At 39.1% G+C, this 25,815-nt stretch overlaps 2 protein-coding genes across 3 annotated transcripts in view; both read right to left on the reverse strand.

The window, feature by feature from the left end:
* The window catches only part of tspan34b (tetraspanin 34b), an 8,991-nt gene extending 5,216 nt beyond the window's left edge, over window positions 1-3,775 (reverse strand). The window contains exons 1-2 of one of the 2 annotated variants that reach the window (XM_077499194.1): window positions 3,006-3,775; window positions 1,761-1,843 (exon numbers count right to left, since the gene is read on the reverse strand). In XM_077499194.1, coding sequence (XP_077355320.1) covers window positions 1,761-1,817 — 57 coding nt within the window. In that variant the 5' untranslated portion in view covers window positions 1,818-1,843; window positions 3,006-3,775. Of the gene's footprint in view, window positions 239-1,760; window positions 1,844-3,005 lie in introns of those variants that run through there. The other variant, XM_077499204.1, reaches the window with a different exon arrangement.
* Window positions 3,776-7,062: 3,287 nt separating this feature from the next.
* Window positions 7,063-25,562, reverse strand: znf653 (zinc finger protein 653). The gene is made up of 10 exons (XM_077499216.1): window positions 25,247-25,562; window positions 24,999-25,048; window positions 21,453-21,764; window positions 20,853-21,361; window positions 18,572-18,749; window positions 16,687-16,771; window positions 16,459-16,570; window positions 16,278-16,392; window positions 16,051-16,150; window positions 7,063-14,841 (listed from the first exon to the last, which is right to left on the reverse strand). The coding sequence occupies exons 1-10, from the start codon at window positions 25,540-25,542 to the stop codon at window positions 14,664-14,666; spliced, it is 1,935 nt and encodes a 644-aa protein (XP_077355342.1). The 5' UTR covers window positions 25,543-25,562; the 3' UTR covers window positions 7,063-14,663.
* Window positions 25,563-25,815: the final 253 nt, after the last annotated feature.

Consider the following 25,815-nt stretch of genomic DNA (forward strand, 5'->3'; position numbering starts at 1 on the left):
TCCCAGACTGTTGAACAGTTGAAGCTGTACATCAAGCAAGAATGGGAAAGAATTCCACCAACAAAGCTTCAACCATTTGTGTCCTTGGTTCCCAAACGTTTATTGAACATTGTAAAAAGAAAAGGGGACGTAACACAATGTAAACCCTTGTCCGAGCTTTTTTTGTTACATCAAATTCAAAATGAGTATGTATATTTTGAGAAAAAACAAAACAATAGTTTATCAGTTTTAACATTTTAGGCCTTAAGGCCTACAGTATATCTTGCCTTTATAATGTATTCAAATAAATACATAGGTTGAAAAGAATGTGCAAGTGTGTTTACAGCTATGTAAGTAAATAACAGTTTATAACTTGAGCTTTGAATTAAATAGTGTTTCCCTCATGTTATATTTAACCAGTGATTATTCATTTGTAGCACATGTACATGTAGTATGTTCATAAATTGTATGCATTCAAAATATGGTTTGCAATAGACACATTGGGGCATATTCACTAAGAATGCGCTGCGTCAGGTAATAGCGCGAAATATTGCACCACAACTGTACCCGCAGTCTGCGCCCAGTTACCAACCTATTCACTAAGGATATTGCTCTAATCACATACCGGCGCAAACACGCCCACAAAACTGACAGCTTGGAGAAAATTTGCACCTGATTTACCACACATGGCAATGGATTTGCGCCAACAACATGGTTGTTATAGTAACAGTTGCGAGAAAGATGACATTATCAGAAAGGTTGAAACGAGAGGAAGCCTTTAGAGCGCCATTAAACTGTACAGAGCAGAGAGGACGACGACGACGTCATTCATTCATAAAGTACAAATTATTGGTGCGATCGTGTTTCAAAAATATATTTTCAGAGGTTGGCGTGGGTGTACAGTATCTGGCACGTAAAAAAATGATCAGAAAATCTTTCTCTCTCTCTCTCTCTGTGATGATGATGATGATGATGATCGAGGTTGGAGCAGTTAATACATGGTTTCCAAAAATGTTATTTGCGTCACGCAAACGTGGTTTGCGCTGGTGTTAGTGAATTAGACGCTGCATATCAATGAGTCTCATTTGCATTGGGGTGGGCATATTTTGCGTCAAATGTATGCAAATTACCTCATTTCCATATGCGCAAATAACACCGGCGCACCGTGACGCAATCTGTTCGGCAGAGTACGTAGTGACAGATTTCCCCATCTGCGCGTGTTTAGTGAATTAGGCGCTTGCTGATTGCTCCATTTTTGCCGGTTAGCGCGGCGCAAAGGCGACGCAAACCTTTAGTGAATAGGCCCCAGAGACTCCAAATAGTATATTTCAGATTCTCATTCACTCGCAGTCATTTTCACTGAAGCAAGCCCCTTCGCTCCCAGCTGTTTTACTGGATTTTGACTGATTTTGCAAGGCCCACAGAATATTGTGTTCTATTGCTACAAAAACATGGAACCTAGCAAAAGAAATATTAAAGTCTCTTCTTTCATCAGGAAAAAAATAAAGTATATTTCTATCTGTTTCAATTTTGCAGCAATTAGCATTAGAATATAGCAAAGTTTCATCATTATTCACAAACCTGTTGAAAACACTGGGGAAAAGAGCTTGTTGCAACATGGCCCTGGTTGAGCTCTTAGACTCTGCTGCCACCTGCTGGCCGGTTTTGTAATATCTACCATTTCTAAAAAGTATAAATATGGGTTTGGGACCATGGCAATATTTAAAATGGAATGTCTTTATACGCTACATACGACTTAAGTATTGATAGAATCAACTTACGAAGATAATCCCATTGAAAACAAACATCATAAACTTGAGGAATCCAAAGCACCCCATTTTGGTTTGTCGCCGCTATGTCCAACCTGCAGAAAGGAACAAAACACAAGCATGTTGGCCAACCATCACAAAAGCAGGTTTGTTGTCATATTTTTGCATCTACTTCAATTTGCCCGTTTTAACAGAACAACATTGTGATACACTTCACTTATGGCACATTAAAAAGATTGTAAGCTCTTTCAAGTGAGAGCGCTGAACGGGGTGTGGCTCAAGATAGACAAAATACACCTGCTGTTTTTTTTTTCCCACCATCCTTTACACATCCTGAACATAATAACCTTTGCAACTCAAACATCATGCTTTTCAATTCATCCACATGACATTGAACAAACATATCAGCTTACGTGCATTAGTCAGGCGGCTTTGTTTGGTTTAAAATTAAACTAAGGAGGAAGCGTACCTGTTGATTTTCGGGAAAAGTGTTTTTAACAAATAATTACCCAAACAACAAATCGTAATTCATTGCAAGTTATCCATGTTATGTTGGGTCAGTTAAAACTGGCATTTGAAAGAGATGTCATGAAAGAATTTTGAATTTTTGCATTTTCTTTTTGTAAATCTTTATCCATCATATCCTGAAAATCCCATCTCGACCTCGTCTAAATGTGTGCGTGTGAATGTGTTTGTGGTGGCCTCCCAGTTGGACCTTTGTGTGGTGTCAGACAACACATGAACTGTTTTCCTTGCTGACAATAACAAAAGACAACCCCTTCCTTTGTGCGTGAGCTTCTTACGATTACTTCCTCATTCAATAGTTTTGTATCACTGCCCCCTTACTCGTTGTAATGTCTAACATACAAGAATAATTACTGACACAAAAACTTGTCAGCTCAGTGAGCCCGCTGGCCAAGTTAATCATACATTTGGGGGTCAGAGGTTAGTGGCCGAGATGCACATACAGTTGCCTTGACTCCCCATTTACAATCAAACGCCTCTTCCTCATGGAGTCAGGCTGCATCCAATGCAAATTAAAGCTGTACACACATGCAAATGTTCAAATGCTACCCAGTTCCCTGCTCTATGGAACTTATACTAGTCCCTCGTTAAGTTACATCCATCCTAAAACAAACACAAAAGAGGATGGTGAGAGAAATTATTACTTCAGGCTAAAGGATGGTTTTATATTGTAGGTGGGTTTAATAATGAATTAAAATGAACACAATTGAGGTGAATTCAATTTATACTTACCTCTGAGAAAAACAATCCAAGGTAGTGCTCTGAGCTCGGGTCACCTAGAAGGAGTTTCTTCCTTGACTCCAGTGATGGAAACCGAGGGAGGAAATCGTGAGCCTAAAGTCTCTTCTTGCTCTGTTACATGTGTCAGAGCTTTCGATGATTGTCACCAGTGATTTGAAAGCAGCCAGTTTATTTGTAAGTAGTACAGTACTAAAGAGGGAGGGGGAAGTAGGCGTGACCAAAGCCGCTGAGTAACACATCACCATGGAGCTGGACTGGTGCTCATTACCCCCGGGGGAGGAGGTTGTGGGCTCACCTGGGTGGAAACTTTCGGCGTCAAGAGTCATTTTGAAGACAAAGATTTGCAAGGAGCAAACATAACTATTTCACTTAGCATTATTTCAGTATACATGTATATAATTTGTTAACATTTTCCTTTGCTGGTGTACCATGATGAGATTTTTCTAATATATTAGACAACTTTCCAGATTGCTGCATGCAGGAACTGTTTAGTAAATTCAACTAGAGTCAAAATGGACACCAGACATCATTAGAAGACAATATAACCCTGTGATTTTCCACAGCCAATCAAAAGAGTAATGATCACAATGAAAATGTTATCTTTAAATATAAATCAAGTAATAATTTTGTACCTGTATATCATTGTTGCCAAGATAACGACCAGGGCTTTTGAAAAGTCATATATAAAACAAATGTAAAGGACAGAAAATATTTTTTTATGGTTAAATTTGTGTATTTTCAGGTATTTCCTGTCTAATTAAAAATGTGATCTATTTTATGTATTCATTTGAAAATATATATACAGTATATATTTTATGGTTGCATTTTTCTGATTCTTAAAACAAAGGGTTACAAGAGTTCATAAAATTTTTGGGGGATAATTTTATAACAATAATGCACGACATATTGAGCACAAAATAATCACGTTCTTAAAGGGACAGTGTAGAATTTTTCAATGTTGATTCATTTTAAAAACACTATTTATTTCAATAATATTCCAAAAAATATGTTCAATCACAGCAACATATATATAAATATATATTAGTGCTGTCAAAGTTAAAACGTTAACTCATTAATTAATCACAAAAAATTATCGCATTAATCATTGTATTACCACAGATTAATCACACTATTAATTTTGACCGCAGATGATCCTTTTTAGCCATCAGTGAATAGTTACATTAAAGGTAGCTGTTGGAGTTTGAGCAATAAACATAACTACATGCATTAAAGTAAAGCATTTAATAAATGTTAACATATGCCGTAGGTCATTTTTTCCCCATTTTAAATGATGCAAATAATTAATTGATTAGAAAAAGCAGGACGAGCGTGTGCAGTAGGCAAAAATGTTGGGGGAAAAAAAAGCTTTTTTAAGTCAGTGATTAATCATGATTAATCAAAATTCTACGATGTGATTAATCTGATTAAAAAATTTCATTGTTTGACAGCTCTAATATATATTTTATATAATCGTAGGTCTAATTGCTAATTACATTACATAGGTCACTCCGCGCCTTATGGCTGACATGTTTTGCCGTCATCTTTGCGCTACGGATACCTGGAGAAGAGGAACTCACCGAACGTCGTAATTAGTGGTTGGCTTGCGAAGTGTGTTCTCTCCGAGGCACCGTAGTGCGCGTGCTTCAAAATGCACACGGTTCAAACTTAAGTTGTTGCATTCTATTAGTTCACCACTAGATGGCAGTTAATTCTACACACTGTCTCTTTAATTACTGTAACTGATAGAGTTGATCAAAACTGAACATTGTCTTTGTAAAGGCAGTGTATTTGATAATAGATATAATGGATCTGTATTTACATTAAATTTAAAATCTATTATGTACGTATTACAAAATTAATTTAAGAATAATGAAAATAAATGTGGATGTGAGATCTCAAGAGAGTGAAGGTCCTTCGTACTTGGGCAATGACTTTAACTGACCTTCAAGCTGTGATGAAAGAACAAGAGTGGTGCAGTAAAACTGACTAAACTGATAATTATATGTGATTAATATGAGGGGAAAACTAATTTATTTGCTTTGTCATCGGCGAGTCAACATGTATAAGTCATTTTATGAAGTGACGTGGGCAAAGTAAACAACACATGCAGGCAGTATTCCCAATATTCTCTGGGAACACAAGTATCGTTAAGACCTGTCGAATGTCACACACAGTGAAAGGTTCCGTATCAGTCACGGTATGACTACGTGCCATGTCTTTTCTCCACACCCACACTTGATCACAACCACTTGAGCGAGCGCTTTACGTAAGAGGCGCATTGAACATTATTAACCACCAGAGGTGTGCAGTAACCTTTGGAGGGACAGGTGCTCCAAGTAAAAATAAATACATTCAAATAAAAAAAAGGGGTATATGTGTAACTTGGGGTTCGAACCCACACCACTACCTCGCTGCTGGCTTGGAAATGGAGCATGCTGACTGCTGGGCTGAAAGTCAGCAAAAGCCCAGTTTAAAAAACAAACAAAAAAAATCTCTGAAAGTTTCTGCGCTATTCATCAGTTTCCCCCAACACACTGTATTACAAATGAACTGTTAAACTTTTCTGCCACTACTTTGCACTGCTGCTGACCATTTTCCTGTCGTGTATGTAGCATTTAAAAAAAAAAAAAAAAAAAAAAATCTTATCTTACAATCCCATTCATCGACGGTGGAGGGGATGGCCGATCGACCAACATCCAGTAATTACTAATTGCCGTTCTTCGCTGTGAGAAGGGAGTGCGCATGGCAGCCGGTGACATGCGCCAATTAACGGTAATAGTTCTTGACTGGGACCATCAGACCAAAAATGGACCAGCTGTTCGGGGAAACTCAAAAAATTTCCATTGGCCAGTTCGTCCCTGGTATCAGCCGTCTGGTCATCGCTTTCATTATCCATATCTACTTTGTATGACGTGCTGAAGTCCCCTTTCAGGTTTCAACCATCAAAAATGTTATTTATTTAGACATCCTACTGAAAATTGTGTCGAATAATCGAGTATTTGGGTAAAAATAAACACATTTTTGCTTGGTGAAAGAACAATTATTAATACTGAAGGCAAAAAACCCCATTTCAACTTAATAATGAACGACTAACAGGTTTTCATTTTTAGCGAATCAATTATTATTTTTTGCTTAACAGCAGACTATTTTCCTCTCTAGAAACATTAGTGAGACTTCAGACAAATCTCTCCCCATCAATTGAGGTTTAGGGTTAGGGTCTAACCCCACCCTATGAGACAAAGTTACGTCAGAACCACAGTTGCAATTTTGCCAACTAAAACATCGACTTAAGAGTAAGCCCAGTTCATTAAAGTAATCAGTATAGGAACGGCAACTGTGTCAGGCTGTCAGCATCAAAGTGCGCAGAGACATTTATGTTGATTAATCTGCCTTTGATAAGTCATCCTATGCTTGTTGCTGTTTGTCGCTAGCGCTGTTAGCTGCCACTAAATGCCGGAAACAGGTGCAGTGCAATTCAATGTCAGCGTAATTAAGTCTTATTTTAAGCGCCCTGAATTGGCAATTGAACGTGATTTCAGGACATTTCAGTTGTGTTGTTGCTGTCGGTTGCAATAGTTTGTGACAGACGAGGCAAGTCAGCTGTTATGGTGCAACAAGCTACCGGGAGCTACTTGAAAATAAAAGCGTTGCAAGGCATTTATCTCTGTATATTATTTAATAAGGTTACTAAGGTAAGGTTTATTTTGAAGTTGGCCTTCTCACCATGTTGCCAGATAATGTGTCAAATATTCCCCACAATGTAAACTGTTTACTTCACTGTAAAATCAGGAGATAAGCAGGAGAAAGGACAGATCGGGAACCATGCGGGAGAATCAGCAGTACGTCAGGAAAGTTGGCAAGTATGAATAGCATATGATGTCATGTGCGAGGATCCCATGACCAGGACATCGTAATAATAAATGTATTTAAATTATGTTAAATTTTATTTTAGAAAGGCAACAACATGACTTTCACACGCATTAAAAAAAAAAAAAAGTAATGTCTGTTAACCATTGATCCAAGGCAAATGTCATTTGGTCAAAGAATGGTTTCTGTGTGAATGGAGGCCACATATTAAAATGTTTCATCATCATCAAGTGAGAGGACAGACAGGGAAGAAAAAGTGAATAAATAAAACACACTGTACAGTACATTAGGCCTATAACATTGACACACATGACAATTATTTCCTGAGAAAGAGTTATACAATATTTACTTGTAAATAAAATTGAAAAGAAAAAAGAATAAATGAAGATTGTGATCCCTTTGAAAAAACGCGCATCACCTGCTTAGTCAATAACAGAAGGATTTTGTGCAACATCGTGTGAGAAACCAAATCAGAACCTCAGTGTTGTCAGTCCTTAGCTGTTATTTCAATTAACTCATTCACTCGCAGCCATTTTCACTGAAGCAAACTTCTCTCCCGACTGTTTTACTGGATTTTGACTGATTTTGCAAGGCCCACAGAATATTGTGTTCTAGTGCTATAAATACATGGAACCTAGCAAAACAAAGATCAGAATCTTCTTTCATCAGGGGGAAAAAAAAAGTGTATTTGTATCCGTTTCCATTTTGCAGCCATTAGCCTGATATATAGCAAAGTTTCACCATTATTCACAAACCTGTTGAAAACACTGGGGGAAAAGAGCTAGTTGCAATGGCCCTGGCTGATCTCTTATACTCTGCTGCCACCCGCTGGTCGGTTTTGTAATAACTACCATTTCTTTAAGTGACCTCTTCAGATCAGAAACTGCATCAAAGCCTTATGTATGCACTAGCATAAAAAACAAAACAAAAAACATATACAGTAAACATGTTTTTGGGAGTGCAGGAAACATATTAAAAAATACGCTTTGGGGTTTGAATGAGTTAAGCATTTACTTAACTGTATGTTATTTTAATACATTATTAATTTTGGTAGTAGTTAGTCTTCATAGTTATTCAACTAGCAATTTTATTAAAACTTACAGCACCTTGCAAAAGTATTCATACCCCTTGAGTTTTTTATTTATTTATTTTTTTAACATTTTTGCATGGTACGACCACAAACATAATACTACATTGAAATTTAAAGTGAAAGTTAAACACAAAATAGCACACAATCGTGAAGTGGAACAAAGTGGATATCTTATTTCAAACATGTTTTACAACTAAAAAACTGAAAAGTAGGGTGTGCAAAAGTATTCAGCCCCCTTTTCCTTCAGTGTAGCCACTTGTCTTCAGAGGTTGCCTGGTGATGTCTTAATTGATCACCTGTTGCCCTTATGACAAAATGTAATGTGTGTAATCAAGTCTCAATATAAATACAGGTGTTCTGTGAAGGTGTCAGAAGTCTGTTAAGAGCACACAGCACAGAAAACAGCATTATGAAAGCAAAAGGACACACCAGGCTTGTCCGGGACAAATGTGTGGTCAGATTCAAAGCAGGAGAAGGAAACAAAAAAAATTCAAAAGCTATGAACATCACAGAATACTGTTCAATCAATTATCCGTAAGGCGAAGGAGTACCAAACAACCACAAATCTCCTAAAACAAGATCATCTGTAACGTGGGCTTCAAACCTAACCTGCTGCAAGGGTGTACACTCTTGACTCTCAAATGATCTTTGGCATACTGCCGCGTTCGGTGAGGCGGTTGTTTGACTGCATGAACCAATAAGAGCTGCCTTTGGGCACGAGTGCGGTAGTAGCCAGGGGACGCGAGGGGGAAATGTTTGCTGCTGCTCGAGAGCAGACTGCCAGTGCCCGACTTTGTCGATTGATCGTCGCATTTATTAGAAAAGTCGAGTTGCCTTTGAATTAATGGTGAGCTAAGCCCAGGAAGATTCAACACAGAAGACTGAACCCAAACTAAGCCATTGGAAATTCCTGCCAGGAATCCCAACAACCTGCTCTTTACAAGTTGGTAGGAGGCTCTCGCAGCCGTCCCCGCACACTTTTATCACTTACACTCTAGTCTGCAACCCCCCAAAACTCACACCTGTCGCAGGACAATCAAACCACAATCCTGTGGGTTGCATGAACTTTGATTCATTCTGGCACAAGTGAACTGGAATGTGCGATTGCCGACAAATGACCTCTCAATCTCAAGATTTTGGCAATTAGATATTTCAATCTGTGCCTTGGATAAATGTTTTTTTTCTCTTTTGTATGGGAAATAATGATTGGGAATTTTGATTATTTGCATTGAATGACCATTCATTTTCCACTGTACTTGTATAATTGTAATTGTCCACAAGGGTTTCCACATTGTAATTTAATACATGGTGCAATTTTACCAAACGCAAATTCTAGTTTCTGCCTCCTTTCTTCCTGAGCCGAATCTTAGACTTCTGATGCCTAGCCTACTACTACTTTTATTACTTTTGTTTTATGATATGCAGAAAATATTGGCTCCAAAGTTTCTGACCAAAGAAGGAAGGCACTCATCAGAGAAGTACCCAAGAGGCCTTTGATCACTTGCGATTATGCGTCACCTTCGCTTTGATAACTTGGACACGCAAAACAAGACAAGTTTGCTGCCATTTCCAAAGTGTGGGAACCGTTTGTTGCCAACTGCATTGCATCATACCTTCCTGGCCGTTACATTACCATTGATGAACAGCTCTTCTCATCCAAGCCTCGTTGCTGTTTCCTGCAGTACATGTCATCTAAACCTGACAAGTTTTGGGTGGCTTGTGACCTACAAACAAAAGCTGCTTTTCCACCAACAAGCCCAGGATCTTTGAGTTCTGGGTAAAGGGGGTTCTTGGTTGTAAAAGTTCAGCAGGGAATTTATAATTGTGTTTCCACAGCATCTTAGAGTTCTCTGTAATTAATTCAAATGAGTTTGAGTGTTGCCGATGTAAAAACAACGCCCCCAAATTTGACCAATAAGCTGTGGTCATTGCAGCCCACCCCCTCAAAGTTCCAGCCTGGCTCAGCAAGACCCTGCTGCTGAGATCGTACTTGGATGGCGTCTGGGGAATTTAATTACCCTGGTAATTGTTGTTGGTGGAAAAACATGCAAACTGAATTTTACCAAGGTAAAATGAAAAGTTCTCCAAAAGTTCCTGCGGCGGAAAAGCGCCTAAAGTATGTCTGCAATGTTTCCCCTTATCTTGACAAGGACCCCAGTCGGCCCAGTGGGGGAGACACTGGCCAAGAGTGTAGTGATGAAGTTGATGGAACCATTCTTGGACAAGTGCAGAACCGTTACCACGGACAATTTTTGCTGTCCCTTGCATGACAACTGCTTCGCAACACCTCCATCCTTGGCACAGTGAACAGGATTCGCCGGGAACTTCCTCCAGCCGTGAGACAGACAAACCGCAGAGAATACAGCACACAGGTACAGTATGTTCCAAGTTCTGCACTTTTATCATCAATAGCTCCAAGCGTGCCAGTTTGTGTAACATGAAAGTAACAATTCTTTCATATTAATTCGATATTTTCAACCACTTGTGCCACCCTGACGGTATGCAGCAAAACGGAAGAAGAATGCCTGCATTCTCAGCACCATGCACAGCACCACTGAGACTGACACTACCATCAAAAAGAAGCCAACCACAGTTACCGAATACAACAAAAAATGTGGCGTGGACGTGATGGATTAGATGGTGCGGGAGTACAGTGTGCGGGCAGGAACACGCCGATGGCCAGTAGCTGTGTTCTACAACATGATTGACATTGCAGCGTTGAATGCACAAATTCTGTACCAACAATCTGCCGGACAGCAGTCGAGATGGGCGACTTTCCTGATGATGCTTGCACAACAACATCTCAGTGCAAAGGCAGTGGCGAAGGTACAGATAATTCGACAATAACCTCATACACCTGAACCAGGAAAAAGAGCTTCGTGTCAGGTGAACTCCAGTGGCGACTCAGAATGAGTGCTATTGCATGACACCACTGTGGCGAACAATGTTTTATCATTTACTTTCATTTATTTTATTATCAGATTTTTAAAGAAAAGAAAAAAACTGTGTTGATGATTTTATCTATGTTATTCAGTGACAATTCATGATTCATTCAAGGGCAAAGTTACAGTTACAAGTTACAGTGTTCCCTCGTTTTCCGCTGGGGTTAGTTTACAAAAAATACCCGCAAACAATGAAATCCGAAGTAGTTAGCTTTACGTTTTGCAAAATGTTTGAAGGCTCTAAAACCCCTCACCACACATTTTATACACTTTTCTCATTGATGCATTTACATTTTATCACATTTCTCTCGTTTCAACATTCTCAATGTTCAAACCTTCATAATTTTTTTAATTATAAAATAGGCACATTACTGTAAAAAAAAAAAAAAAAAGCATGCAAACTTGCACTAAAAAAATTAATCCGCGATACAGCGAGGCCGCAAAAAGTGAACCGCGTTATAGCGAGGGAACACTGTACCTCCAAATGAATTGTCATCCTCCCCACCCTCCAATAGGGGTGTGCTCAAAAAATCGATACGGCAATATATCGTTGCGGGCCTCATTACAATACACATATCGATACGCAGGCGTCAGTATCGATATTGCTTTTTAACTTTAAATAGGCAGTTGTCGTTTGCCTTTGCAGCTTGCATTGTACCTAAAAAATAAAAACCAGCAGCGTCTTTGAAGTTAATTGCCTTCAATTAATGCAAAAATAGCTCACTAGAGATTGGACACTGTGTCTTGCTAAGAAAAATTTAAGAAGAGGAAGATTATCAACATTTATTTACTTATAAACTTAACATGGCACTTGTCTTAGTGTACCAATTTTCCTATATTTTGTTTAAAAAAACGAAATAAAATGTGTCTTATGTGGGATACATATGTATCGCAATACGTATCGTATCGTGGCCCCTGTATCGTGATACGTATCGTATCGTGAGGTTGGTGGCAATACCCAGCCCTACCCTCCAACCCCCACTAATTGCCTTGTGAAAAGTCCCTTGTTCATACATTGTCTAAAATGAATCCCATCAACTCGACAGACCTGTGGGTGGACTGGGTATTTCTGTCCAAAGATGATTTTTAGGGGATTGTTGGTGTTAAATGAACCCCAAAGATCCACAGCAGAGGTAGGGGAATCTGTCCATGGAACAACCATCAGCAGAGTACTGCACAAATCTGGCCTTTATGGAAGGCCGTCAAGAAGAAAGCCATTTCTAAAAGTGATTCACAAGAAGTCATGTCTGCAGCTTGCTAGGAGCCTTGTATGAGAAACCGCTGATAAGTGGATAAGGTGCTGTGGTCAGATGAAACAAAAATTGAACTTTTGGCCTACATGACAAACACTATGTTCGGCGTAACAACAACACATCATCAGTCTCAACACACCATCCCCACTGTCAAACATGGTGGTGGGAGCATCATGCTCTGTTGCTGCTTTTCTTCTGCAGGGACAGGGAAAATGGTGCGAGGAGAAGGGAAGAAGGATGGTGCCAAATACAGAGCAATCTTGGAAGATAACGTGTTTTCACAAATGCTCTTTATGAAACCTACTGTAGCTGAGCTGGAGCGGTTTTGCAAGGAGGAATGGGCAAACTTTCAGTCCCAAGAAGTACAAAACTGATCAAGACATACCTCAAAAGACTTGAAGCTGTAATTGCAGCAAAAGGGGGTTTGACAAAGTATGAATTCATTGGGGGCTGGATACAGCAATGCTCGTTTTAAGTGTTTTAAGGGCTCTTGTCCCCCAAGTTCACAAATCAGTGGCATGCCAAAGTGCACGCATACATACACTAGCCAGTTCCGAAATGGTTAAAAACATTTTTTTATTAAATTAAATTAAATTTAAAAAAACAAAATAAAATTAAAAAAAAGTGCCGCGTCTACGTCACACTGTCGCCGAGTCACCCGGAGGTACTTTGTTTTGCGGCTGCTTGACAAGTTGACAACACAGCCTGTAATTGAGAACGCAAGGGGCTAAGCTAACTTGCTGCACGGCAGAACGGACAGACTACTGATAAATTCGCATGCAGTAGCAGCAACGAGCTGCGTGGTGCAGAATGCAGAGCCTCTCCTCCGAGGTGACAAAACTAAAAGTGGCGCTTTCACCAAAGGCAAACGGGCAGTCGCTAAGCATGCTCATCGCTCATGCTCATCGCTCATGTGAAATGCAGAGGATGACCCAAAATAAGTGCTTGGGCGTACAGTAGACTTTTCTTTTTTTTTTTTTTTTTTTTATAGAAGTCTGATTAGAACCGCGTTAAGCCATACATCCAGTAGCTATGAAAATAATATTTGTACTACAATTAATACGTATTCTAGACTGAAAATAAGATGACGGTTAGCAATTAGCTTTTTAGCACACGTACGAATGACTGAGCATGCTAATGGCTGACGCTAGCCATGACTTCAAGCTCGAGGTCCAAAGTAAATTAATGTCAGCAATGTTATTTGCACTCTTTACTCAGTTCTGATATCTACACAGTAATAGGCCTCAAAATTACTATTATTTTTGCAATCAGTGTTTTTTAATTGTTGAATAGATTTCATTACATAAAAGGCAGACATGTTTACATAAAACCGCAAGATTTCAATGAGAAACAGAGAAAAGAATGAATGATACTTTCTGACCCTTTTTAAACAAAAAATATTTACCTTTTCACATTTACGCCAATCAGAAATACTCCCATTATGATTTTTACACTTTTACACTCACCATTACAGTAAAAAAAAACAAGAGTTAATACCATGATATGAATTTCACCCCTATATCACAAAGCCTGTTTGTTTGTTTGTTTTTTTTACAAAGAAAATGTACATTAGTACAAAATGTTAAATATTTTTGGTTACATAGCCTATTACACATGGTGCCAAGTAGTCCTGTAGGTCTTGCCTTAACTTGAACCATTGTAACTCTCTTACCCAACCTCTTTTGTGTTCTTGCATTATTAGACTAATATCTTTTAATACTGTTATGGTATGTCATTTTCAGTCATGTTTGGAAACATTACCGTACATTGTGAATAAAAAGCTGAATGCGATGAACATCACAAATTAAGTCGAAGTATTAGTCAAAAACAAAAATCGCAATTACATTTTTTTCAAAAATCGTTCAGCCCTACTGCACACCCTACGTTTTTTTTTTAGTTGTAAAACAAGTTTGAAATAAAATATTCACTTTGCTTCACTTCACAACTGTGTGCTACTTTGTGCATAATTTAGGTTTCACATAAATTTGAATGAAATATATTTATGTCTGTGGTTGTACCATGCCAAAATGTTGAAAAACTCAAGGGGGGGATGAATGCTTTTGCAAGGCGCTGTACACACTTTGTGCAAAATACTACTACAATGTTTCCTCTTTATCTGAGAAAAAAAACAAAAACTTTACTAACTTAAATATTGATGAAACCTATCGATGAGAAAGTTACATGAATTGTTATTTTCTGTTCAAGAATTTCAAAAGCTCATTGCACTTGAGTATAATTCATATTTTCTCACATGTCTTTATAACCTAACGGGATTCCAAGAAATTTAAAAAATGTTTAAGTAAGCTTGGGGCGCTTATGTAATGGTGAAACAAAAAAAATAGATATATTTGGAAGAGCTTCAATTTGCGGGCATCAAGGATTGCAATTTGCTGTGACCTGCACAGCTGTTTAAGTGAACGTCCCTTTGTTGCCATCTTGACAAACAAAAGTAATCTTCTTCAAGAGTCCTCTTACTTGAAGCCATAGTATGAACACGTCAGGAGGACAGCTTCTCCGGGTGGCTCTTCAACTTGTGGAATTTAACACTGTCCAACTTTTCAAACCGCTTGTCGCAGAACTCACAGGTATAGTTGTAGTGGGCCTCTGGAGTGTGTTTCTTCATGTGCCAGTTTAGGGACGCACGCTGACGACACTGGTACCCGCAGATTTCACATCTAATGGATGACGATGGTGAATGAAAAGTGAAAAGAAAAAAGATGAAGATTACGGACCGTTGGCAGGGTAACAAGAATTATTTAAAAAAAATAATAAATAGCAAAAAACATCCTGATGAGTGGACCTCGCTTTCGACCTAAAATAGTATCCTCGAACTTTACAAATGCAGGTTTTCGGACTGGCAATAATTAGCAGACCTGTTAAAAATTTCCAAGGAATTTTTGTAGTTTATTGTATGTTCACTATGTTACATTAGTCTAACCAAATATTCTAACTATATGATTAGATGTCTACATTCGACAAAACTGTAGAAATACAGCAAAATAGTAATAATATGGCAACAATAATGTTTTTGCGAACTTTTTAACCACCATTAAAGATAATTCTTATTGTGACTGAGAGCCCACGTGTAATGTCCAGACAGAAAGGACTTTTGTAAAAACTGAGAAATTATTCCGTGAGGTCAAAATTGTGACTCAATTTTCCTCAAGCTTTCAGCATTATTGCTCCTTTCAAGAACATTACTTCACTGCAGAGAATATGTCTGCACGACACACATGACAGACAGTGATATTTGGAATTTTGGATCATGTTTATTCTGTGTGAAAACATACTTAGATTTAGACTTGACTTTATTGATCCTACTATGTGGGTCATAGTGTGGGTCACAATGTGAGTTGACCTTACTATGTTAACCTGCACTGTTGTTTTTGCCCTGTTTTGGTTAGCTATTATTTTGAAACTGAATTCATCAACGTGGTGCCCGCGGGTAATAGGCAGCCCACACGGGCCACATGAGTAGCCCGTTCTAAAAATAGCCTCCAAGCGAAGGGACATTGTGATTGTATAAGAATTGTAACTATAATGTTACAACTGTGTTTAGCAAGAGGAAGAACAAGAATATGGCAGACAACAAATCAGGTGATCAAAATCCATATCCATCCATCCATTTTATATTTTTGTACCTACAAAGAGGTTGGTTTCAAAATAAACCCCGGTTAGAATAATTGAACAGTTTCAGCAAATTTTAAGAATTACACTATAAATAAAGATAACTTTGGTCATTTTGGAGAATACCAAAGGAATAGAATGTGGTCTACTACTATAATTGGGGTTGGTGTTAATGCCTCATGTTTTTGTGTAAAAGTTGAAAACGTCAGCGTTAGATGCTTCCAGTCGATGATAAACCAAGAAAATAAACATCTTACTGTAAAGGCGTTTCTCCCGTGTGAGTCCTTCTGTGAACTTCCAGGTGATTCTTGCGCTTAAATGATTTCCCACATGTCTCACAGATGAAATCACGCACACCTAGACAGAAATGGCCCTTTTTTTTTATTTAGCAATTGATATGCTAGACAAAGAAAATAAATGAATGCTTTATTGATTCTGATGAAAATTTACAAGAGTAGTCACAAGAGTGTCTTCATGAGCTTACCTGAGTGGATGATCATATGGCGATGTAGGTGGTTAGACAGGTAAAATTTTTTGCCACAGCCTGGATGTGGGCAAACCTTAGTCCTGCCTTTCCTGTGAACTAGGTTCACATGATTCTACAAAAAGTGTCAGTGCATGAAATTAAAGCTGAAATGTTAAATATGAATGAAGTGTTATCTCACCTGGAAGCTGCTAATGGCGACATACACTTGACTGCAGCCCTCATATGGACAATGGAACATCTTGAGCATCCCATCAGCCTCAACAACTGGGCCTCGCCTGTTTCTCTTTGACCTGGCAAGACAAAGAGGACAAAATATATTCTTTATATTCTTACAACATAGCTTCACTTTAAATTCTTATGCAGATTGTTTTGTTTTGTTTGTTTTTTTTTTTTATGGCTAACAAACCTGCTTAGACTCCTCTGCAACTCGCGGCCGCTGCTTAGCTCCAAAGTGTCAACTGTGGGTTGTAACACCTGCTTGTCACTTAATTCTGCACAGAGTAGAATACAGTAAAATACAAATTGTACCCAAGCACTTTGTAATACTAATAAGAAATACCCAAAATTATGTAGACATCTTATAAATGCATCCTTGCATACTTTTCCCTCTGATTCAAATATAATTTCTAAATGTTCAGCTCCTTACCCCACTACAGTACTTTTTGTACTGAGGCTGTCATGTTAGCAAATAAACCGCTAGCATGTTAACATTAGATCAGTTCCACTTAGAAACAGCACTTGAATACAAGGTAAATATTTTAAAAAAATAAATAAATACCCTACTAACCGACTATACTGCTTTCTCTACTCAACTTGCTCATTTGTTATAAGTTATCCTGTTAGCATTTCATTAAATGGCATAGTACATGAATAGAGGACAAATTCCTCAGTGAGCTGCCTTTTGTTATTCTGGTTGCCATTTTGTTATATTTTAGCATACAAACTGTTAAAATTTTGGCATAATGGCATTGGACCAGCTCTTCGAAATAGCACCACAAACTACAAGATATCAAATGCTTATCAACCTTTCTTAGCACTTTCTGAACTTAGCAAGTTAGCCTCCATTAGCATACCAACTGCTGCCATCATTGACTGATGGACTGATAGGCTTTAGCACTACTGTATAGCATGTAATTAAAGCAACACTAAGGAACTTTTTTAACCTTGCCAGTAGGAATATAACAATATGGGCAATATCGTGATATTAAAACTGCCACAATATCATCGTCGTCATGTTCACAATATTTAAAAGGAATACATCTGTTAAAAAAAAAGTCTGATTTCCATTTGTGCAGGTGACCCGGCTAAAAATACAGTCATGGATCAACACTGTGCCCGGCTTTCACTCGCTGACATGACGTCAAAGACGAGGAGGGATTTCCGACTGACACTGCCTTGGCTCTGTTCCTGCTAGACTATTAAGTAGCATTCCATGTCCAAATCAAAATGATAATGCTCATGTTGGCTATCAGAAATTTGCGTGGCAGCACTAGCAATAAATAGCCATCAGTTTGATAGTTCACAGTTGCATCAGGATTTCACGACACTATGCGCTGGGCCTCATGGGAAATGTGGTCTTCCTTCTGGCAAAACAAAAAAAATGTTTTTGTCCATACGATGCCACCATAACCAACAAAAACAAAGTTCTCAAGTGTTGTTTTAAGGCACATACTGTCATTAAGATTACAAGACACAGGTTGTTAGCATCTTTTGGGTTATCATGCTAGCTTTTAGCATTGTAAGAATTTCCATTTTTGTAGGGCCAAAGCTCCCAATTAATATCGCACAAATGCTTTTTAAATGCATTTCGCTGGTGTAGGGCCAAAACCTTGTACCTCCAAAATAGTCACTTTTTAGAAGAGGAGATCACCAAAACAGAATGTTTGCGCAACCATTAACATTGAATCCTCAAAGAGCAAGCCATTTAAAACACTTTACAATGGTCAATAATTTGACACCCCTACCTGCGGATTGACCAAAAGTACAGATTTTTGGGTAAAAAAAAAAAATATATATATATATATTAAATTTGGAAAATTGTGACTTCCGAGGTTTCGGCCCGACGCCAGAGATTTGCATCAGGTAACAGCCAGGCTCATTTAAATTTCTGCAAGAATGCTTCTAGTTCTTGTTACTATTAAAAATAATACCTTTGTACCCTCAAGCTACTTTTCAAATGTTGCCTCATTCCAAAGGAAAGGGAGTAAGCTAATAGCTCATTAACAATTTGATGCCATAGCATCAGGACTAACTTGAGGCTCAGCATACTGCTCAAGGACACTGTAACTCACCTGTCATACAGTCCTCATCTTCTCTTGCTTGGAGTTTTGATTCAGGCTCGCAAACTTGGTTGCAGGTGATGCCCCCGATAACAGTACAGGTGTCTTGTGCCACATTATCATCACCCATGTTGAGCTGAATTCCATCCGATGCAAGAGCCTCATAGGTAGGGCCAGTTATGATAATTAGCTGTCAACAAAAATGAAGGATACCCTCAGACTGATTCAGTGATACAGTGTTCTCCATTTAAGATAAGTTCCAGGCTCACCCGCTATACATGAAATTCTACACTTGAGAATTTTTTTTATTTTTTTAAGAGATTTACGCCTCTCTCACGGTTTAAACACACTCACACTTATTTAAAAAAAAAAAGAAAAGAAAAAAAGAAGAGAATATTGTAAATGCATTTGAACACAAAACATTGTCAGTATAAAATGGATAAATACTGGACATATTGTAGAATATGTGTACATGCATGTGCCTTTAACTCTTTTACTGCCACATGTTATCAAAAAAAAAAAAATATTAAAATAATAATAATGATAATAAAAAACACGACAGTGCCAGCCAATTTCGCCGTTTACGAGCATTCATCAGATTTCATCAGATTCCGTCATGTTCCATTGTAATTCCATACACCGGCAGCCCATTGAAAAAGACACAATGCTGCCATCTACTGGCCATAGTTAGTTGGTGTTTTTGATTCCACAACCCACTGACCAGGCCTGCACTTAGACGTTGCTTAACATTGATAAAAATAAATAAAAAAAATTTTTAAAGTAGATGACGTCATTTAACGTTTATGGCGGCATACATCGTGATTTTACTAATCGTTATTCAATGTTTTTGGCGGTCAAAGAGTTAAGAAGCGGGGCCTGGTGGGGTGACCTGCAAATATGCTTACGAGTGCCCGTCAGCAACTCCTGTGTGAGTGTGTGCTCATTGTGTTTGTTGTTCACTGTTCTCCCGGTGTTCAATGCCGGATAAAAAGTGTTGATTTACAGGGAAAAAAATACCTGAATTACATGACACACAGAGAAAATGACATTTACGCTGTATGAGAAAAAGCACAGCTGAGTGTTCCACATAGATGTCAGGAAGGCATAGTTTGCAAACCCTGGCAATATTTGTGCGAAAAATTTGCTTTTGCCATAATTGCTCCATTTCATTTTTTTAAGTTCACTGAAATAGTAGGGATGTAACGATATCCAAACATCACGATACGATATTATCACGATATGAAGGTCATGATACGATAATTATCACGATATTGTAGGGGAGTTGGCGATATTTAAAAAAAGATCACAATATTGTAAAAAAAAAAAAAAGAAAAAAAAAAGCTCATACTAAAAAAGAAGCACAATATTGTGCTTTTGTACATAACAGCAATGCATATAAACCACCTACAATATCTAATAATAGTGAGGCACTTACTTGCTAATGCAAGAACACATTGATCGCTTCACAAGCAAATTAGGTTCCCCTTCATCTTACAATTAGTATAGATTTTAAACATAGAAGGACAAAACACCCCTAATGAAAATTAAATTGCACTAATAAACTAGCCACTAGAGGATGCTAGAACTGCACAAATGGGAATCAACGTGAATTTTTTTAACAGATGCGTTCCTTTTAAATATTGTGAACATAACGACGATATTGTCGTTATGTATCGTGATACAGTCTTCCCTCGCTATAACGCGGTTCACTTTTTGCGGTCTCGCTGTATCGCGGGTTTTTTTTTTTAAGTGCAATTTTGCATATTTTTTTACAGTAATATACCCATTTTATAAAATTTATGAAGGTTTGAACATTGTCAATGTTTGAACAAGAGAGAAATGTGAGAACATGTAAATGCCTCAATGAGAAAAGTGTATAAATTGTGCGGTCGGGGATTTTAGAGCCATAAAACATTTATAAGAGTTGTAAAACATAAAGCTAACTACTTCGCGGATTTCATTTATTGCAGGTATTTTTTGGAACCTAACCCCAGCGGAAAACGAGGGAACACTGTATCACGATATTGCTCTTATCGTGACATCCCTATGAAATAGCGGAGGGTCTGGAGCACACCTGAATGAATGACGGCTCATATCGTGGCACTTGTAATTGGAGGTGACACCGAATACTTTAAAACCCCATACAAATGACTGCTTAAGAAAACATAATATGATGTGGGCGTGAAATATGAAACACGATATAATCTGGGGGCAAGCTGTCATCTAAAGACTTGAAAGCAGAATACACACACGCACACGCTCACTCACGAATGCTCAATATCTCAATACTGACCTGTGAGCCTTCTAAAGCAGTGTGCTGGCTAGGAATCTCACAGCTAGTCACCACCGTCTGCAAAGCGTGTGGGTCAAAAAGTTCCTCTTTCTCTTCAGCCTGAACAGGAGACGAGGACAACAGCTCCGGCTCCGAGGGTGGTACCGAATCTCCTATATCCTCATCCGTGGTCCCCAGTTTATCAGCAAAAGATGTTCCTACAACAACACACTCGTAATCGCACCCTATTTCTTCTTCTTGCACTTCTCCAACTTTCTCTGTTACACTTTCATTGTGGCTTTGGCTCACATCCTCTGTCTCCTCTTCGGAGGTGAGAGGGTGAAAATTTGCTTCAGGGGAGCCTTGTGGTCGCTCCAGTACCATTGCCATCTCCCACACAGGCGGAACAGTCAGGGACACATCATTGGACGACGTCTCTACACTCGCATGCTGTGCTCGAGCTTCAGTGTGTTCAAACTCATTGGTGGATGTGGGCTGAACCTCAGAAACAGCCATTGTTTCTCCTACATCTACAGAAAGCAGTTTCGAGAGAAAAAAAAAAAGATAACCAACAAGAAATTCAGAAAATGGTAACTCACTATCTGTATTTTTAATACTCACCTTTTAACAGAGTATTTGTTTTTTTCCTCCGGCTTGATAATCTTTTGGGCACCATTAGGTCTGTTTTTGCAGCATTTCCACCATCGCCTTCTCCTTTTTCTCTCTCCTCCTGCTCCGAGTCACTTGCCTCCCTTAGCGGGGAGAAAAGGTGCTGCACAAATGAATGGTCGGAGTCACATTGCCAGACGGCAGCAGTAGAGAAGTTGGGCTGTTGTTCCAGAGCTCTGAGTTGGGGCTCATGAGGGCAGGAATGCAAGTGCTCCTGGTACCAACACACCAGGCTCTGGAGACTTGACTCACGCTCCCTCTTAACTGTCAAACAAGCAAAAGACACATATGCTCATTAGGAATGGACATAAGAATTTATGAATTCATTAACTTTACACTGGGATTGGTTGGCAACCGGTCCAGGGTGTCCCCCGCCTACTGCCCAGAGCCAGCTGAGATAGGCGCCAGCACCCCCCACGACCCTTGTGAGGAATAAGCGGTCAAGAAAATGGATGGATGGATTAACTTTACAAAAGAATATTTGAACTCTTGATAGCATAGAATAGATCAAGCTTTGAAGCAATTCAGGTAGAATGGAGTGCAGCACTTGAATTAAACACCACATACTGGTACATTAAACAGCTTATTGAATAAAAGGGAAGCAATGGTCATGGTAGCAGTCTATCTTTGGTGGCATAACAAAATGAAAATTTCGTGAAAAGACAAAGTGTGGGGAGGAACCACACCGAGTGCATGACTCAGTCCGTCAATTGACCAATCAAAACCGTTCACAGCAAACTAGCGCTAGCAGAGTTGCCGGTGTTGTGCCGCAAATGGCATCCCGCCTGAAAATGCATGCCCTCTTGCGGGAGCGCGCTTACATCACTCGCTTACTTGGCTTCAATTTAAAATGATAGCGCCATGAAATTCACCCAGGTTGCAAGAGCCACTTTTGTTTATAGTTTAGCGTTGGTGGTGTGTTAGCTTTTTTTTTTTTGGGGGGGGGGGTTGCTTTTGATATATTTTGTACTTTTTTGAGACAGTGTTTGCCTGAGATGAGCCACTTTTGTGTGTGCTTTAGCGTGGGGGTCGTGAGAAGACGGGATGGGGGGTTTATAGAGTTTGTAGTTTTTTTGAGACAGTGATATGCCTGAGACGAGCCACTTTTGTGTGTGCTTTAGCGTGTGGGGTGGGGGGGGGGGGGGGGGGGGGGGGGGTAGTGGGGGGTTCATGAGAAGGGGGGGGTGCTTTGGTTTTTATATATTTTGTAGTTTTTTGAGACAGTATTATGCCTGAGACAGTGATATGCCTACACGTCATACGAATTGATTTAAAACATCATCCATCCATCCAGCTTCACCCTTATCCTTACTAGGGTCAATACTTGTGCTTTTAAAATATGACCATGTGGGGATGCATTCCAGCAGGCATATTTAGAGTAAGTGGGGTGAATTTGAAGTCCCTATGAGCATCCTAAACAGAGATGCATGGTGATGCAATTTCAGGCAGTGCGTCTTTCCCAGCCTGCCTAAGATTGCATCCCCCCTTAAATCCATTTCTGTTTGTCCAGTCCTCACATGCTTTTCAGGGGATGCCCAGGGGACTACTAAGAGTAAGTGGGGTGAATTTGAAGTCCCTATCAGTATCCTAACCAGAGATGCATGGGGATGCAATTTCAGGCAAGGTGAGTGTTAAATGTGCCTGCTGGAATGTATCCCCACATGGTCATATTTTATAAGCACAAGTATTGACCCTAGTAAGGATAAGGGTGAAGCTGGATGGATGGATAATGTTTTAAATCAATTCGTATGACGTGTAGGCATATCACTGTCTCAGGCATAACACTGTCTCAAAAAACTACAAAATATATCAAAACCAAAGCATAAGGGTGACGATGGATGGATGGATGGATGGATGGATGGATGGATGGATGGATGGATGGATGGATGGATGGATGGATGGATGGATGGATTTAATGGTGACATGCACGTCCTTAGAAGATGAGCAGAAAACACTTGTTTCTTGTCTTGTCCCGTTGCAAAGCAATGCACGGTACTTGGGTATAAGCTTTAAAGCAAAACATACTTTTCAGTTTATATTCCGAATCAAAATACAATTGTTTCCGACCTATTCTATTTATAAAGAATCGTCTCATTAAAAGCACACATTTTATACTTAGATCCATAATAATAATATAACATATCAAAAACCAAAGTGCCCCCCCCCCCCCCCCCCCCAAGAACCCCCCACTACCCCCTGACACATACACACACACAGACACACACACAGACACACACACACACGCTAAAGCACACACAAAAGTGGCTCATCTCAGGCATATCACTGTCTCAAAAAACTACAGCATAAACAAAAGTGGCTCCTGCAACCTGGGTAAGTTTCAGGGCGCTATGACTTTAAATCAAAATATAGTGGTAGGGCTGTGAATTGCCTAGTACCTGACGATTCGATTCGTATCATGATTCATAGGTCACGATTTGATTCGATACCGATTAATCTCGATATGAAGATTTGTTTGAAAATGTATTATTTATCTGAAACTTATAAATGTGAGCCACTGTATTTAACAGACAGTTTTAGCTTGAATAGCATTGAAATAAAATATTAAGGCTTAATGTTCCATTAATATAACAATTTTCCATGCTTAAGGTGTGAACTCTAACCATAAGTAAGACATTCTGTTGAATATTTTTTCCATCAAAAATGGATGTTTAAAAATCGATTCGGCCACCTATTGAATCGATTCGAGAATTGCGTGCTGTAATATCGCGATATATTGCCGAATCGATTTATTTTAACACCCACTATAGTAAGCGAGTGATGTAAGCGCACTCCAACGAGAGGGGATGCATTTTCAGGCGGGTTAACGCGGTGTTAAGTGTTTACGCAAAAATATCTACTGCTTTTAGTTGCCACTTAATAATCAGCATCTCTGATAGTGGTAATAGGAAGAGGTGGATTATGTTGCATTCGACGATGGTTGGAAGTCAGACTTTTCCGAGTTCAAACCAGGAAGTGTGTACGGGAACGCAACTTTGAACTCGGAAATTCCACTTGCGAAGTCGGAAGAAAAAAAAAAGGACCCAGACTTCACCAGCGGACTACAATGTGACGTCACTCTGAATGGCAAAACACAATTTACTCGAGTATAAAACAAGATAGCTTTCTTCATTCATAAATATTCGACATAACTCCACGTAACGCAACTGCCGCTATCTCCCTGCATTCAAATATACGGTGAACTACTTAACTGTATGGAATTCTGATTAAAAAGGATTAAAACAATGATTGAAGCAAAATTGCAAAAAGGTAAGTTTTCTAGAGGTCAAAATGAGTTTTGTAGACCAAAATAAATAAAAAACAATTTATCACTATCCGCCATTTTGGTTGTTTACGTTCTTCTCGAACGCTTTCAGGTCGGAACTGGCAAAAACAAACTCGGATATATCCGACTTCCGACCATCCTCGAATACAGCATAGTCCCCAGAGAATACCCATGTACTGAATACAATGTCTGCCACTGTAATTCGTGTAACTCACCTTTTCCCTTATGCACCGGCACCTCTGGCTTCTCTGGGGTAATAGTTTTCCTGAAATACATAAAATGTCTCATTTGAATTTAATGAATAGATGGTCCATCTAAATAGTTCAAATCTTAATTTAGAAAAACGATGGATAATGGATGGATGGAAAGCATTTGGCAAAAGAGAAATGTGTGTGCACACTGGTGAGTTTGTTAAAGTGTAGAAACAAATATCGTTGTCCAAAGAACCTGCAGGGACGCTCACTTTGAGTTTTTCTGTTGATATTTCTCTCCAAATGTGGAATGAAGAACGATTAAATACGCTGCCAGTCCCGCATCACTCAGACTTGTGCGCCTTCGAAGCTCACTCCAGAGCTTGTGCGACTCCCCCAGGTAAACCCTCCGAATGTCGTACTTCTTTCGGGATTCAAGACGTCGCTGTGCTCGGTCTGTCTCTGTTAGCCTGGGTCTCCCCCTGCATCGCCTTAACACACCCTTCCCTCGGTTCCCAGACGGTTCAACTACTAGAGGGACCTCCAATTCTGCCAGGTTATGCGCCATCTTGACAACAACAGCTGATGCTGTTACTATCCGGAAGTTGCGTGGCTCCTAACTGGAAGTACTTCAGGGGGGGTGTCAAACAAAACAAAACACTTACTGCTTCTGTTGCAACGTGTCCAGATTAAAACCTAATTTATCACAATCTGACACGTTATTAAATCTAATTTATTAAATGAATATGACGAAATCAACGCAAATTGGAGCCCAGTCAACACACACAAAATAATGGGATATTAAAGAAGCAGTTGTTGTCACACGGACCACAATGACAAG

Source organism: Festucalex cinctus, chromosome 1 (genome assembly GCF_051991245.1).
Source record: "Festucalex cinctus isolate MCC-2025b chromosome 1, RoL_Fcin_1.0, whole genome shotgun sequence".
In the NCBI taxonomy this organism is placed as follows: Eukaryota; Metazoa; Chordata; class Actinopteri; order Syngnathiformes; family Syngnathidae; genus Festucalex; species Festucalex cinctus.

Bases quoted from the DNA above. Each gene is read 5' to 3' on its own strand.
- znf653 (XM_077499216.1), bottom strand. From the start codon at position 25,542: ATGGCGCATAACCTGGCAGAATTGGAGGTCCCTCTAGTAGTTGAACCG. The intron at 25,049-25,246 runs GTGAGCGTCCCT...TATGTATTTCAG, and splicing joins TATCAACAGAAAAACTCAAA to GAAAACTATTACCCCAGAGA. The intron at 21,362-21,452 runs GTGAGTATTAAA...TGCTTTCTGTAG, and splicing joins AACAAATACTCTGTTAAAAG to ATGTAGGAGAAACAATGGCT.